Source organism: Thunnus albacares, chromosome 16 (genome assembly GCF_914725855.1).
Source record: "Thunnus albacares chromosome 16, fThuAlb1.1, whole genome shotgun sequence".
NCBI classification, from domain to species: Eukaryota; Metazoa; Chordata; class Actinopteri; order Scombriformes; family Scombridae; genus Thunnus; species Thunnus albacares.
Genome location: NC_058121.1, coordinates 4012520 through 4027378, shown reverse-complemented (window position 1 = coordinate 4027378; position 14859 = coordinate 4012520). Strand labels below are relative to the sequence as shown.

The following is a 14859-nucleotide window of genomic DNA, read 5'->3' as shown; positions in this document are numbered from 1 at the left end:
ATAAAACATGGATTCATAAAAGGACACGGCTTTAAAGAGAGTTTAAAAGGAGCCAAATCCAGCTGTGTGTGGATCAGAAGTGAATATCCTCCAGTTGCTACTGTACCTAACAGGGGTGAGTGGTTGGATGTCTGGGAGAGCGGTAGAAAGGTCTGACTGTTCTCCAGGAGACTCAAGATGGCCTCCTCATCAACGACGGCCTCCTCTGGAATTTTACCACTGCTCCTCACAGAGTCTGAGGAAGAGGAGCGGAGACAGGAAAGTTAGCGTCTCTGAAACAACACACTGTTCACGTCAGGCAGACCTTGATTGAGATAATCTTGAGGTAAGCTCCATCAACACACACACACACAGTAGCAGTGCTATGGTTCAGCAGGAGGTCAGTATGTGTGTGTGTGTGTGTGTGTGTCGCTGTGGTCACTGGCAGCTTCTTCGCTCCTGCAGGAGACTTGGCAGAGAGAGTGCCTACAGATTAGGCTAATGCTAATCACACAGTGAAACACTTTTAACCCCTGACACAGTGAGAGTGATAAGGAGAAGGAAAACAAATGCCAGTTTCAGCAGCTCGCTCTCCTGCCAACCACACAGTCAGAGAAAGAAATTCACTTCAAGGGCAGACTAGAATAATTACTACACATTAATTAAACACTTTTCACTGCTAAAGTCATTCTTAACACACAAATACATGTTGGTTAATACTAAGTACATTTCAGTAGAATTAGCTGAACAACAACAACTTAAACAGATTTATACTTAAATGCTTAAACCTACAGTGTAGTTATAGCAGCTACACTGGCTTCATTGTTATGCAGAAAGCTACACCAGAGCTAACACGTCCCTCTTCAAAAACACGACTATTATCACGGGCTACTTGTGTTTTCTCCTACAAGTTTCTGATCCCCACAGAGGTTGTTAACAGTAAAGATTAACAAAATGAAGGAAGGCTCAGTAGTCTTCTCCTTTTCAATAACACCACAATTATTTTGTGATTTAACACAAAAAAGAGAATAAAAAAAGTGGATAAATATTATAATATTCAGTAGTGAGATCTTTGCCAGCATCATTCTATAATAAAAGGGATTACAAGTTGTAAACAAAATGACTTTAGGGAATGGAAGTAAAGCTGAACACAGTCTCAAAATGTAAAAACACATCCAGCTTATGTCGAGTGATGGTGTCAATGGGTCAAATCTAACACTTAACTACACCACCTACACCGGGATGCTATGATGCAGATATATAAATAAATCCACCTTTAGTTTGTTTGAGTGTAAAAGGCCAGAGACTTCTCCCATATCACTTTACATGTGGGATTTTGCTCTCCGATGAATATACACTATTTCAGCATTTTCGTTCATACATCCTCGGTGGTAGGTTTCCCTCACCTGGCTGTGAGTCTCTGTGCACCTCCACGACGTTAGCGGGAGTACACGGCACTCCCTCTGGGGTCAAAGGGTCTGAATGGAGAGTGAGCGCACCCAGGAAATCCTCTTGTTCCTCCCCGTCACCAACAGCTGAAGCTTGCGTCCTGCGTGGAGAACGATGTAATTATACATTTCATAATTTTCTCTTTCCTCATAAGTTATTCCAGGAGAACTTATACCTGGATCAAACTGCTATGTATTGCAACACAGAACACACTAACTTCAACTCATTGATAAAAAATATCATTTTACATCCCTAGCAGTAACGAAGCTGACACAACCAGTTAAAGTTACGCTAACAATCAAAACAAGCACACAGATCAAATGCAGCAACACTTTTAATCCCATGCATTGCATCTTCAGGGGGATGATGGACTAATTTCCCCCCATTTTAAATTAATATGAGCATCAGCGGTGCTGTCAGAATGGCTGTTACCTGACTCACAAAGCAGAAGACCTTCTGCTATCTGCCCTCGTGCAGTCATGTTTTATTAGCATCTCTTTACTGTGGGTCTTAATCAGGGGAAGTGCTCCGTTTTACTCTCTGTGTACGTCTACGCAGCGGTGGTGTGCGAGTGTGTATGTGGAGAGTATGCAGGGAGTGTCTGCTGTCTAGTAAGTGTGTGTGTGTGTGTGTGTGAACATATGAGAGTGTGTGCAGCTAAGTGGTGTGTGGCTGTGTGTTGGAGAGGGAATATGAATGGAAAACGGGCAGGCGGCCAACTGGGCTTTGTATCCCTCCAGATCGCTCTCAGCTATAAGCTGCCTATCACGCTCCCTTACCCATGCTGCCCTACTGCATCGCCTAGCAACTCACCACTTAGTGACTCTGAAATATTGAAATGTAGACCAGGTAGGCGGAACAAATTTTTCGTAGGAATGGTCATAAAAAGAAAAAAAAAAATCATTTTAGGTGCAGCTCCAGAACTGATCCAAGCCCCGTCGGGGGAGTGGGGGGAAGGAGGTTTTGTCCAGATCTGATTGAGCAGTAGCAGTTTGAAGATTAGACTCTTATGCCCAAGAGGTTGCAGGTTTAAATCCCACAGTGTGCAGGGGGAAATTGAATATGAAATGCCCTCAAATGCCCGTGAGCTACTGATTCAACCCCCCTGTTGCTCCAGCTCGCGAGCAGTTTTGCTAGAGGCATGCGGAGTCAACTTTCACAAGATAAATTCGCACTTTCTGATGAAACTCGCTGAAAAGACCTCTGAGGTTGTGTGGACGGACTGTCCGAGGCTTGCAGGTGAAGCTGCAGAACAAGATGTCTGAGCCCAGCGGCGGCCCAGAGGAATAAGATAAACACTTAGAGTGGTGGAATCAGTCCAGAAAGATGCTCCACACTGACAGGATAAATCAAAAACAGATCGGACAAATACTGAGACTGCATTTATGGGGAAGTCAGAGCCACATGGCCAGCCTTTCATTAACTTAAAATGATGAATGAGCTAGTTTGCTTTCTGTAAATGATAAATCCAAACCTCAACGATCGGTGACGAATGATGAAAACATGGCTATAAATATATGGGATCAATGTTCTTATCATCTGGCATTTCGCTGCTCCTCCAGTGTCTGAGTTTAGAATAACAGTAAAGTGAGATTTTACTGCAGTCTCCATTGTCATTCAGAGACTTTGTTCTGCTGGGCCATATGAGGAAAAAGGGCTCCAGAGAGTCGGTGTGTGCACGTGCCACTGTCTGGATGTCTCTTAATTAGTCTGCTAGCTAACGACTTTAGAGGCGACGAGGGAGGGAGCCTGCCAGGCGTCAGGAGATTACTGCAGCGATTAACACATTTCACTACAAAGCCACGCCCCCCCCCCCCTCGCCGCTTTTACTAGCTGCGCTTTGCTGCGAGAGTTTGAATGATGAAGCTGAGGGAAGAGAAATAGAAGGAGGAAGGGGTGTTGAGTTAGAGAGAAGTGACCCGCTCCTCATCTCTGTTTGAGGCTAAGAGCTCCAGGCTAGATCTCCAACCAAAGTGTCAGCGGTTGAGTTGCATTGTGGGTAATGTAGGCGCCAGGACTATCATGAGTCCGACAATGTAATGGGAGTGCAATGCAATTATTTATCATTCATGTTAATATTTCTTTTATCCGTTTGACTAAAAACAGATAAAAGATAAAATGTCAATTTCGACCGAAAATATTAAAACAGATAGGATGAAAGTGAAAGGGAATTAAACATTTCCAACACAGCCTGCTGTGGCGAATGAGACCTTGAGAACCCATAAGCAACAGTAGCGGTGCATAATGGAGTGAGGGAAAGCCAACAGAAAGGAAGTGACAGACTGTGTGTGAGTATTAGCAGAGCGAGTGGGTGAGACAGCCAGGCAGTGGGAGAGTTGAGAGCCGTCAGCGAGCTCTCTGTGTGTGTGTGTGTGTGTGTGTGTGTGTGTGTGTGTGTGTGTGTGTGTGTGTGTGTGTGTGTTCCATCACTGAAGACAGGACCCGCTCTACACCGAAAGCTCACACTGCTCCCACACTGCACAGAGCCGTTTGCCCCCTCCTCCTCCTCCTCCTCCTCCTCCTCCGTTCCTGTTTGATATGGAAGGTTAGTGAATAGGAGCCATCTGGATCTGATGCAGAGGCACGCACGGCTGCCGAGCCAACTGTACTTTTATTTATAACAGGAAATACTTTCTGCTGTACATCGTGGGAGTGGGAGGGAGGGAGGGGTGTGTAACCTCATTGACATCATTTCACTCTCTCTCTCCTTCCCCCTTCCTCCGCGCAATACCCCGGTCCTAAGGTTTGTCCCCACCCTCTCACTACATCTGTTCTGATTCACTTTCTCCGTCGCTCCTTCCCAAACTCTTCCAACGAAGTTGCGTTCGGCCCCTCCCTCTCTGCCCTGAGAGGAAAGAGGAGGCGGTTTAAAGACACTGCCATGAAGCTCAGAGGCACAGGGAAACAGAGGACACGCAACAGCTTCATTATAGTTCAATACAATGAACCAAAGATGAGAGAAACTTGGGATTAATGTGGTCTGAGACTGTGGTAAACTGGTCTCACTAATGTGAATTGGAAGCATCTTGCACACATTTTCCTCTCTTCCATAAATTCCAGCTTCTTCTCCTTTCAGCTACTCTGGCTCTCCTCCGGGAAATGGGACGATTGTCTGATAGTGACATTCGGTTGGGTGAGCTCGTCGCTCCCGCCCGAACTGTCACCACGACGACAGATCAGAGGTGGGACGAGGGAGACGCGACTTACACATCGAACTCGTTCTCCTTCAGTATCTCCTTGAATCTCTTCATGAAGATTTTCTCGCTCTCTGTTGAAGTGACAAAGCCACGATCTGGAAAACATCAGACAAACAATTTCAATACTGTGTTCATCAATTCCTGGAAATTGCCTGTTCTAAGTTTCCACCATTCTTCCAGACCTCAAATTCTTAGCTACAATTAAAACATTTTGCTCCATATTTGCTGTTAAATATGCTAGTAGTGGTTGGGTAATTTTGCTGTCAGTGAAGGTTTATCTCTTAACAATAAACTGGGTGTAATTCTACATACCAGGACTAAACAACAGGATATTCCCAAACCTGTTCATCATTGTTTGTAATTTTGGTCAAAACCTGGACATTATCATTTCACTTCTCTACACTTAGAGGTTTTTCAGACCCATGTGCTTGGTTGTGTGCCTGGACATGAGAAAGCAAACACATTTCATCACAGCACAGTAGATCACCCTTTGATTATTTATCACTCTCTTTCCATGACAGCTCCCTGTGTGTGGGAATAACTCAAGAGTTTGGCAAGATCCAACTTCTTGTTAGTGTTTTGAAGATAAATTTGTGCCACCAATCATAAGGACAGCTTGAAGAATGATGGTACTCTGACTTGTGTAGGTATTGGGAAACTCAAACGCTGTCTTTGACTGCAAAAAAAAAAACTAAGACAGATGTCATAGTTGGATAATAAGGAGCTAAACATGAAGAAACAATACTGTTAACCACAAAAGAGTTTGTGTTGCCTCAAACTGCTGTCATAACTCTATCATGGTCAGCACAAAGGCTGGCGCCACTTAAATGAGAGCGGGTCACTGAGGCTTTACTAAAACTTTGATCTCTTTAAATAAAACTTATTATGTACCAACATCAGGCCCCGTGTCAATAAATCCACTCCTTTCAGTTCTCCATTTAAAAGGATCATTCAGGTTTATTACAACTTTTGTCTTATTTTTGTAGTTCTACTCATCATTTCTATCAGTTATGAGAACTTTGTACTGAGAACATAGCAACATCTCTACAACAAAGTCAAACAAGGCAAGAAATAGCAAAGCGCTTTGATGATCAGACAGATAACAAGCCGGTTAAATGGGAACTCGAGTGGTGTTGCACATCTGTGTGAAATCTGATAAAGTGTAAAGTGATGTCATCTGAGTGGGTGTCAGTTGGGGCTGAAGATTACAAGTTTGAAGATGTAAAATATCTGAGGTTGTTGTTAGTTACATTAGTCGCTACAAGCATATCACACCTGAACTGGTACAATCGAGTGAATCGGGTTGAGGGAGTTGAGTTGCGCTGTGGGAAATGGAGGCGCCAGCTTTTGATAAGGAAGTCCTAGATTTAAAAAAAAATTATATCTCTGGTTCTGCTGCATCAACTCTGATACTTTTATTTAAAAACTATCCACTGTGAGTCCAGCGATGTTATAGGACTGCAATGTTAAATCCATGCAGGACTCTCTTATGCCAAATTATACTAAACAGTAAGTACAGCAGGTCAAAGCTGAACTAGGACGTGAGTGTGTTAACTGTGATGGATGTTTACTACTGACAGTAGGTCATCATTTTATTATCTGACTTTATGTTCCCTTTGACGAAGGAAACTCTGAAGTCTATCTCTACTGTTTTACATAGATTTGAACCTGGAGGCAGGATAAACCCATAACATGCAACATGTGATGACTTTTTAACTAAGAAATAAAAAGCAGTTCTTCATAGAATTAGCTAAAAACAAACACCAGGTCAGGGTGAGCGGTGGCCAGAACTTGCTGTGTTTATGGTGATGTCTGAACACAATCTTGACATTCTAGCCAGAACCAATTGTGTACAGCCTTTATTATGACATTGAGACGTTTCAGACTGTTATAATCGTATGCATTATTAGCCATGCTAAAAGGTTGCAGGTATACAGCAGATGATTCAGCGCTTTTCTCGTGTAAGCATTTATTTCAGCTAATTCTACAACACTCTGACAAACAAGTTCAGCTAATCTGGATATTTCTTTAAAACCTGAATGTTTGGGTTTCTTTCTCCATCTGACTTCTTTTCACTAATTTTGTAAAGTAGTCTATAAGTCTGGTGATTTTTCTGTATGTTTTTTTATGTCAGCAAATTCAATCACAACCAAAACCAACACTACTACTACTACCAAGTACTGTCTATGTAGCTGTATATCGTATTCCTTCATTGTTGCCCAAAAACTATTAAAAACACATCAGTGAGATATACTGCTGCACTGAATGACATGCTCCTTAATTAACATGAACCAACACTGTAGTGTATTTGAATAATTCCCACACACTCTGTCCTGCTGCTGCCAATACTCACAAGAGCACCAAATGTGGAATAAGAGGTTACAAGAGGTATGATGCCACAGACATGGTAGAGAGTCAGAAAGTATTGTTGGTTTTTGGTCTTTTCATGGGATCTGTTGACACTAACAGAAATAGAATAAAAAAAAATATCGCCAGGGCTTTTCTTTAAATAAAAAGCAGCCATGTAGGTTGCTGGTACATTTACCGTCTAAAGACAACACGTCTGTCAGCATCCTTTGAAAATAGACCATCACAGAGTCAGTTTTGGCACCAGACGGACACAAAACACAAAGTAAAAAAAAAGGGATTAATGTGCCTCTACGTTCATGAGCAGCTGACTACTATTAATGTGGGGAAAATGAAAATGTTTGGAGATGACACAAAGGGTTTCCACTGAGGATCTCCTCACCTTGTGACTCAGGAGTTTCTATCTGGGAGGCCTGGTTCTTCTCTCTCCTCCTCTGCTTCTCGTCCTCCCAGATGGCCTGCAGGCCGGGGTTCCTGCCGATCTGATCTGGACGCAGAGGAGAGTCACAGCACAGTGTGTCAGCTAACAATACCATCACACTTTATTATTCTATATATGAGGAGATATTAACCTACAATAAAAAAAAAAAAAACACTTTTCAATGATGCCAGAACTCAAAGCATAAAATACAAACCATACATAGTTCTATTTTCAACAGTGCAGTTTTAATACAACTGCTATAGAGCAGATGGAAAAATATGAGTCAGAACACATGAACTGCCTGCCCTGGAGTGGCCTCTCCTTTCCTTTCTTCACTCTTAAGACAGATGCTTGGTGTGGTTTACGCTTCTGTGCCCAGCCTGATTTAAATCAGGCCCGCTGCAAGCACTGTCTTTAATGCACAAACAAAACATTTAGTAAAACTGGCTCGGCCGGAGGGGGACCTGAGGCCCCCCATCCTGACATGAGCATGTTTACTCAATCGCTGCACACTTGTAGCATGAAATACCAGTGATGATTTAGCCATTGTTGAAACGTTTGACTTTAATACCCACAAATCGTGTGTGTCAGCGCCACACTGCACCCTCATGTTTAAGAGCGCAGCTGCTCTATGATTGGCTTTGACTGAAAAGATGAAAAAGACAAAAAGATCCTGTGCTGGTGATCTAGTTGTGTCTGGGAGGATGTGACTGTGGTCAAAAATGCTTTCTCATCCAAAGCTAGTATTTCATGTTGTGTAAAAAGATCATATCTTTGGCGTGTCAGTTGGGAGATGACTGAAATGATGGGTGTATTTTCTTAAAAATTGAAAAACATGTGACTCCTCTTTCACTTTTGATCCAAGAGTTTTTATTCACCATGTCAAGCGCTTGGATGAGCTTTCTCCAGCCCTCACACTCAAATAAATCAAAAGATATATCAAGCCTTTCTGCCTTGTATAAGAGTTCAATATTAAAAACAGCAACATAACAACCACAGACACCAAATCCTGATATTTAAAGACATTCAAGAGGAAATCCTGCAGAGAGAAACGGTACCAAAAAGAAGCAGTATTTGCTGTGTATGACTTTGTCAGGTATCTAGCATCTTGGGCTTTGTTCAATCCAGTGAAATATCCCTCCCTCATGGATTCCCTCATCTCAGCCCTCTTTGCCAGTATTGATGAAGATACGTTTCTCCTGAGTGAACTTACTCTCGATCTCGAGGCGGTTGAGGATGTCTACGGCCACGGCATCAACCTCCAGCTCACAGGTGCTCTGCCTCTCCACCTCATCCAGGACTAAGGAGCTGCAGGCGGACAGGAGAACAGTGAATCCATAAAGAACTGGTATCAAGCCCTCTTATCATACCTAAATACTGTTGTAGTATTGGCAAAATATATATATATACAGATGGGTGACAAATTAAAGGGAAAACTGGAATGCTTGACCCCTACAGTGAGGGGGTCTGGTGGCTCTGTTATGCTTTGGGGGGCATTTTGCTGGAATGGTTTGGGTCCACTTGTCCCCTTAAAGGGAAGGGTCACTGCAAATCAATACAAAGTTGTTCTGATTGATGACCTTTATCCTAGTGATTCCTCATGCCCTATGAATTGGGTCATCCCGGAAGGGACCACTCCCATTAGGATAGAAATGTTTCTTCATAGGATAAAGATGATGACTCACAACTTTGTACAACAGAGCCACCAGATCCCCTCACTGTAGGGATCAAGCACGTTCACCCAGTGATGGATATAAAGCATTCCAATAAGGACTCGTTCATTTGAGAAATAGAAGATGGGATGGGCAAAGAGACAAACAATAAAAAGAGAACTGTCCCTTGCAGTGAGGAGGAGTATGCAGCTTTTGCTGTCATGACATTTACTAACAGTGTGAGCTTCATGCAGCAGAAGCCATTCAGGTGGGACTCACCAGGGTATGGCGTTCTCCTCCCAGCGGACAAACGTGCCCCCCAGGGTGCTGTTGTTGAGCTTGGAGGTGCACGGGCTCTTCCAGGGGCTAATGCTGGGATGACTGCTGGGAGTTTGCCTGTCGGGGACTGCTGGTGTGTCGTCTGGAAAACACACACACACACACAAACACACGGAGGAGTAAATGGTAGTGTAATGCTTCTCTAAGAGGAGCTTGTCAGCGGTCCTGAAAACATTTCTCTTTGATTTCTGGTGAGGAGTGCAGTAGAGTAGAAGAAAAGCACACTCGTAACTTGATTTTCACATGGGGAAATAATATGTTCATGTGGCAAAAATGAGTGTGATGATTTGGAAGTTGTTGGCAGGGAGCTTTTCACATGCAATGAATCAATGCAAGAGTCATGGAAGAAAAGAGAAGAGCTTTATTCATTCAGGACCTTGGGAACAGTCTTCTGACTAATTAATGCTTAACTCAAGGTCCACTTACTAGCTTCATCCTGCAGCTTTCAACTGCAACTCATTGTCTTTATTAGCAGACAACAAACCCTTGTCTCTGGCGTCAGATGTGAATGTTCTCCTTGATCTTTCTCAGACCGTCCATTGACTCCTGGTGGATGACCTTTGACCCTTTCCCAGTGGGTGCTGAGACTGGTTTTCTCATACTGATGTCATATACCACTCCAGTCTTGCTCTCAGGGGAAACATGTCTGAGATCTTGAGGTGTTGAATGGTTTCTCAGAGGTTGACCTTTGAAGATACATACTTGGATCACATGATGACAACTGAGCTATATTCATGTCGAGATGTGGTTGAAAGTCAAACAAGTGGCCCTTGAGATAAGATTACTTTGTCTAACAACTATCTCCGGGGTCAAGAATGAACTTTCATGCTAACCTATTTGGAAGCTGTTGACACCACCTGCAATGAACGAGCCACCTCAGGATTGTTTCCCAGTCATTTACTGGTCCAAACTGCCATTGAAGAAAAAAATTCCACTTTGATACAACTTGGGTCTTGGTTTAGACATGTAGCAACATCCTCAATGCAATCCCCAATACAGAGTTATTTTTACAGATAGGACTGATGATCACAACTCTGAGAACAAAGCCGAAATATCCTTTCAACACTGCAGTAGACTACAGGTATAACTAAACTATATATGTACTGTTGTTTCAGCACAACATGGCAGCATTTCAAGGCCGCATTCCGCTGGTATTTTTTGACACTCTGTGTGTGTTCAAGCTGTGTAATGGCCTTCAAAACACATTAAGGCTTCTATTCATCTTAAACTGGCCCATTTTACCAGCCCAGCCCCTTTTATCATTCTTCCACTTGATCCCAGATTAAGAACTTGCTTTCAAGTTAGAGCTTGAAGGAAGAAGAAAATGTAAACAGGTGTACCTATTATTGGGGTATTTTGGTTTCTTTGTTGTATGGAGCATTGGAGCCTTCTTTCCATTGATTGCATCAGTGTAGAGGTGGATCAAACATGGGAACTCTCGCTTTTGTCGGAGGAGAGTCAAGCGTGAGGATTTTGAAAAAAAGAACTTTATTAAAGTCAAGTGTGGAATTTCCTGCCCTGAATCTTTAATGCCCTCACATGTGAAGGTGGCCCTGCTGGGCTGGACGCTCTCTGGGAGTGTGGGGGGGGGAGAGAGAGAGAGAGGTCTGATTGGGCATGATGAGCAGAGGTACTGGTCTGAGATTAGGACTAAGCTGTGATCAAACAGAGTTGGCTATCTGGGGTTTTAAACTCCATCGGGAGAAAGCGGAGCTGGGTCGGGTTCACCGAAGATCTGAGCAGGAAACCCTCGGTGTGCCACTCCCTTTGAGAGGCCCAGGTGACTGTTGGGTTCAGTGCCTAATTAGAACTGTGCAAACCTGGCTGTGTTGCAGGTGGTGATAGATGGTACCGCTGAGCAATGCTTCGGAGCAGAGCAGCAAAAAACGGACAATTTTAGAAGTTAAAGAAGTTACTTAACAGTAAAACTAATGACGTCTCATTTGTTCAAACTTGTGATTCTACAGATAACATGTTAATATATTCTTAAATGGGTATAGAGTTGCTAAAATCAGACAAAGACAACATCAGCATGGCAAGTTTTCCCAACTTTTGTTCACATTTCACAAATAGAAGTACGCATTTTTTGCTGTGCATCAGACTCATGAGTGTTTGAAGGTAAAACCTGGAGAAGGTGCATTTCCTCTGTGTGTGTCTGTATCTTCACTGCAGAGCTGACAGAGCTCCAAGGCACTCTGGGAAACAGAAGAGTGACTACTTGCTTGTTCTTGTTCTGTCCTCACACCTTTCCATTTAGATTTTTCACAACCTCCGGCTTCTCTGGAAGCTTCCAAAAAAAAATTGTCAGGAGGTGGTGGTGTGCTTCTACTGGTCCTTAGTGTGCAGCAAGGAAAAATGGCTAAAAAAGGCAGTGAGCAGAGACTGAGTAACCGTAGAGGGAAAAGACAGTAAGTAAAGAAGAGGGAGAAATGCAGGGAGGATGCAGAAAGGACGTACAAAGACGGCGAGAAGACTGACCATGAGACAAAGTGTGTTAAAAGAAGAGAGCGCGCGAGAGACGAAAACAGAGTGAGGTTTCAAAAGACAACAGAGGCGTCCTGAGGCTGCGGTGAGATCTGGACTAATTTGAGATGACACGAGGCATGGCAGCCTTCCCCGGCCTGCTCTCCATCCCCGCTGAGCCAGAGGGGAACAATGTAGTGAGCGGGGAGAAGCTCGGCTTTGCCCGCAATCTCCAGCAGAGACAAAAAACAGCAGTGTCCTGTGTCCTAAAGCCGATGTGACGACAGGAGCGGGCGACTTGCTTGACAGCACAGGGGCACACCTGGAGACACATGTGTAGACCGAGAACTTCTCCGAGAGAGAAGAGGTAGGGGGTGAGGGTAAACGTCGGATTTAATTGAGTGTTTTTGTGTATGATTTTGTCTGGGTGACAGCGTTGTAATTAAAAGCTAGTTACATGATGATTCACCAGCTAAAGAGCTAAACCTTTCAAGAGAGAGAGTTAAGCAAAAAAAATAGGAAACCTGGAAAAAGGGAAGGAAAACAATCTGATCTCTGAGTTGAAGGATAAATTGTCAGGACCTCTCCAGTCTTGCTCCATACCTTTGCTCTGGCTCCTGCGGAACTTGACAGCTCCCAGGTTAACCAGGTTCATGCCGTACAGGTTGTAGTCTATGAAGAGCTGCAGCAGGTAGGGGATGTGGCCCTCGTGAGGCTGGTAGATCTTGTTCATCACCGCTCCGCTCTGCAGCAGCTCACACACCCTGCAACAAACACATTATAATACAAGATATCATGCATTTAGGGTAAAAAAAAAAATACATTTTCTGATTACTGATAAAGACAAATTTAGCAGGATGTATTTGGTGTAGCTGAAATGGTGTAGATTCTATCTTTTGCCTGCTACCGGTTTGGCTGTTAGTCTGCGCCTGATAAATGGTCTCAACAGTCATTATAGTCAAAATCTTTTCTCCACATCAAGACAAAAATACAGTACATGCTCCAAAAGGCTAAAAGGCCTATTTGAGTGATTTAGTATTGCACTCATAAAGCTGGGAGACTTGTGAGAGATGGATTTTTAAAAAGAACGGTCAAAAATCAATGCGGCAAAGATATTCTGACTTTCACAAATACAGACTCAAACAATGGACTCGATAGTAAATGGAGAGTTTATCAAAGTTCAGCTTCATCCCGACGTCCTCACATGGAACACATGAAACAACAACTCTCATTATGATTTCCTTGTGATTCTATACAATATAATGTTAACAAGCTACTTGATGCATGGAAACACGTCGCTCAGGAAATTAACTACTTTGTTGTGCACTTTATAGTGGCAATATGTGAAAATATTAACATGTTTAAAATGATATATGCTCAGAGACAACAGACAGCCTGTCACTTCAAATCCTTCTGTTTGAGCAAGATGTTAGTCCCTGGGACGGGTCAAGCACCAAAAATCCTGTTCTGTAACCTTATAAAGTGTTGTGTTAGACCTTCCCTGTCTGGTAAACACTGGTAAACATCCAGGTCTTTTTTTTTTTTTTTTCGGAGGAGGGGGCACTTTTGGCCACGTCGAGTCCATGCCGTGCTGATTTGTGTTTCCATTACTAGTTTAAACGCCGTAGTTTGTGCCGTGTTGCGCCTGAGATGGACCGTCCCCCGGAATCAGGCCAAATCACGCCCCACCCGCCTCCGAGCTGGTTGTGGTGACGTCTCACAGGCTGCGGCTGACCTGTGACAACCCCCCCCCCCCTCCCCTCCTCCCCTTTCTCCCTGCTTCTCCCCTTCAAACACTACAAGACTCAACTTGTGTGTGCTGGAGACCAGAGAGAAAGACGTTTTTTTTTTTAAAAAGCCTCTCTTGTGTTCAGCTCTCACTGTTTTTGCTTCTTAACTGAACCTCTGTGGGTTTTTGCAGTTTACTTTCTCTCCCGCGTTTCTGTTTGTACTTTCAGAATATCTGCTTTATTTTACCGTTTCCTGATCGCTTTCAGCCGTATCGGAGCCACGTTGAGTTACTGCGGATGAAAACATTTCCTGCTGCTGCTGCTTCATATTAAAAGCTTTCCACTGACAAACTAACGGAAGGCTTTTACTGTGAAGAATTTATAGGAAATAAAAAATGTGTTTATCCACCGTTTTACAGCTGCGACTTTGCCCACTAGTCACGGTCATGATGTATACAGCCCCGCTCCTTCATGTGGGTAAGGTAGCCACTCCGCTGTAACGGCTAATCCCTGCCGCGCTGGGCTGACGCTCCGTGTCAAACTGAGTCAAGCCAAGCCTGCACATGTGTATGGAAAAGGCCTATTTAAGGTCTTGTCCTGGAGTCATGTTTCCTCTTTAAAAAAAAGGTCAGAGCACCGTGCTGACTGATTGACTGATCAGAGGCAAGTCTGCCACTCCTCCCATTCTCTTTTCTTCTTTTCTTCTTTTCTCCAGCAGCACCTTTCTCGCTCTGCTTTGCTTTCTTTCCCCTCGCTCCGTGATTCTCTAACTTACCCGGTCGATATTTTAGTCTCCCTCTCCCATTCTCTACTTCTCTCTCTCCAATCTCTTGTATATTGTCCCCTCCTCAAGCCTCTCTCTCTCTCTCTCTTCCTCTACTCGCATTCTGTGTGAGTCAGTCGCTCTCAGCTCCCCTCACACTGTCACCGCTAACACTGATCTCTCCGGCAAATGAATCACAGTCTTTCCCGTGTGCTTCTGTGCACTTACGCGTACAAACACACACAGACACACGCTTGCCCAATCAATTTGTTCAACTGAATACGCAGCGATCGATTTCAGTTTAGTGAGGTTGGCGGAGTCGTGCGCGCGCAGTCAGGCGTTCAGTAACATCAAACAACAGGAGCACGGGATGATCTCTATTCAACATTAAACCGCATCGATCGGCGGTAACCTTACCTTTTGACCATGTGAGGATTGTAAAGATAGATCTTCATAAAGTGCTTCTCGTTGGCGTGGTAGCCGTAGAAAGGCCTGTAAG

General features: G+C 43.7%; 1 protein-coding gene across 3 annotated transcripts in view; it reads right to left on the bottom strand.

Annotated features, from left to right (window-relative positions):
• rev3l (REV3 like, DNA directed polymerase zeta catalytic subunit) overlaps positions 1–14859 on the bottom strand; it is a 77434-nt gene that overhangs the window by 26813 nt on the left and 35762 nt on the right. For all 3 annotated transcript variants that reach the window (XM_044377222.1, XM_044377219.1, XM_044377220.1), the window contains exons 3-10: positions 14778–14852; positions 12471–12631; positions 9345–9486; positions 8627–8721; positions 7375–7479; positions 4636–4720; positions 1386–1528; positions 107–235 (exon numbers count right to left, since the gene is read on the bottom strand). In XM_044377222.1, the coding sequence (XP_044233157.1) occupies positions 107–235; positions 1386–1528; positions 4636–4720; positions 7375–7479; positions 8627–8721; positions 9345–9486; positions 12471–12631; positions 14778–14852 (935 nt within the window). The remainder of the gene's footprint in view (positions 1–106; positions 236–1385; positions 1529–4635; positions 4721–7374; positions 7480–8626; positions 8722–9344; positions 9487–12470; positions 12632–14777; positions 14853–14859) is intronic.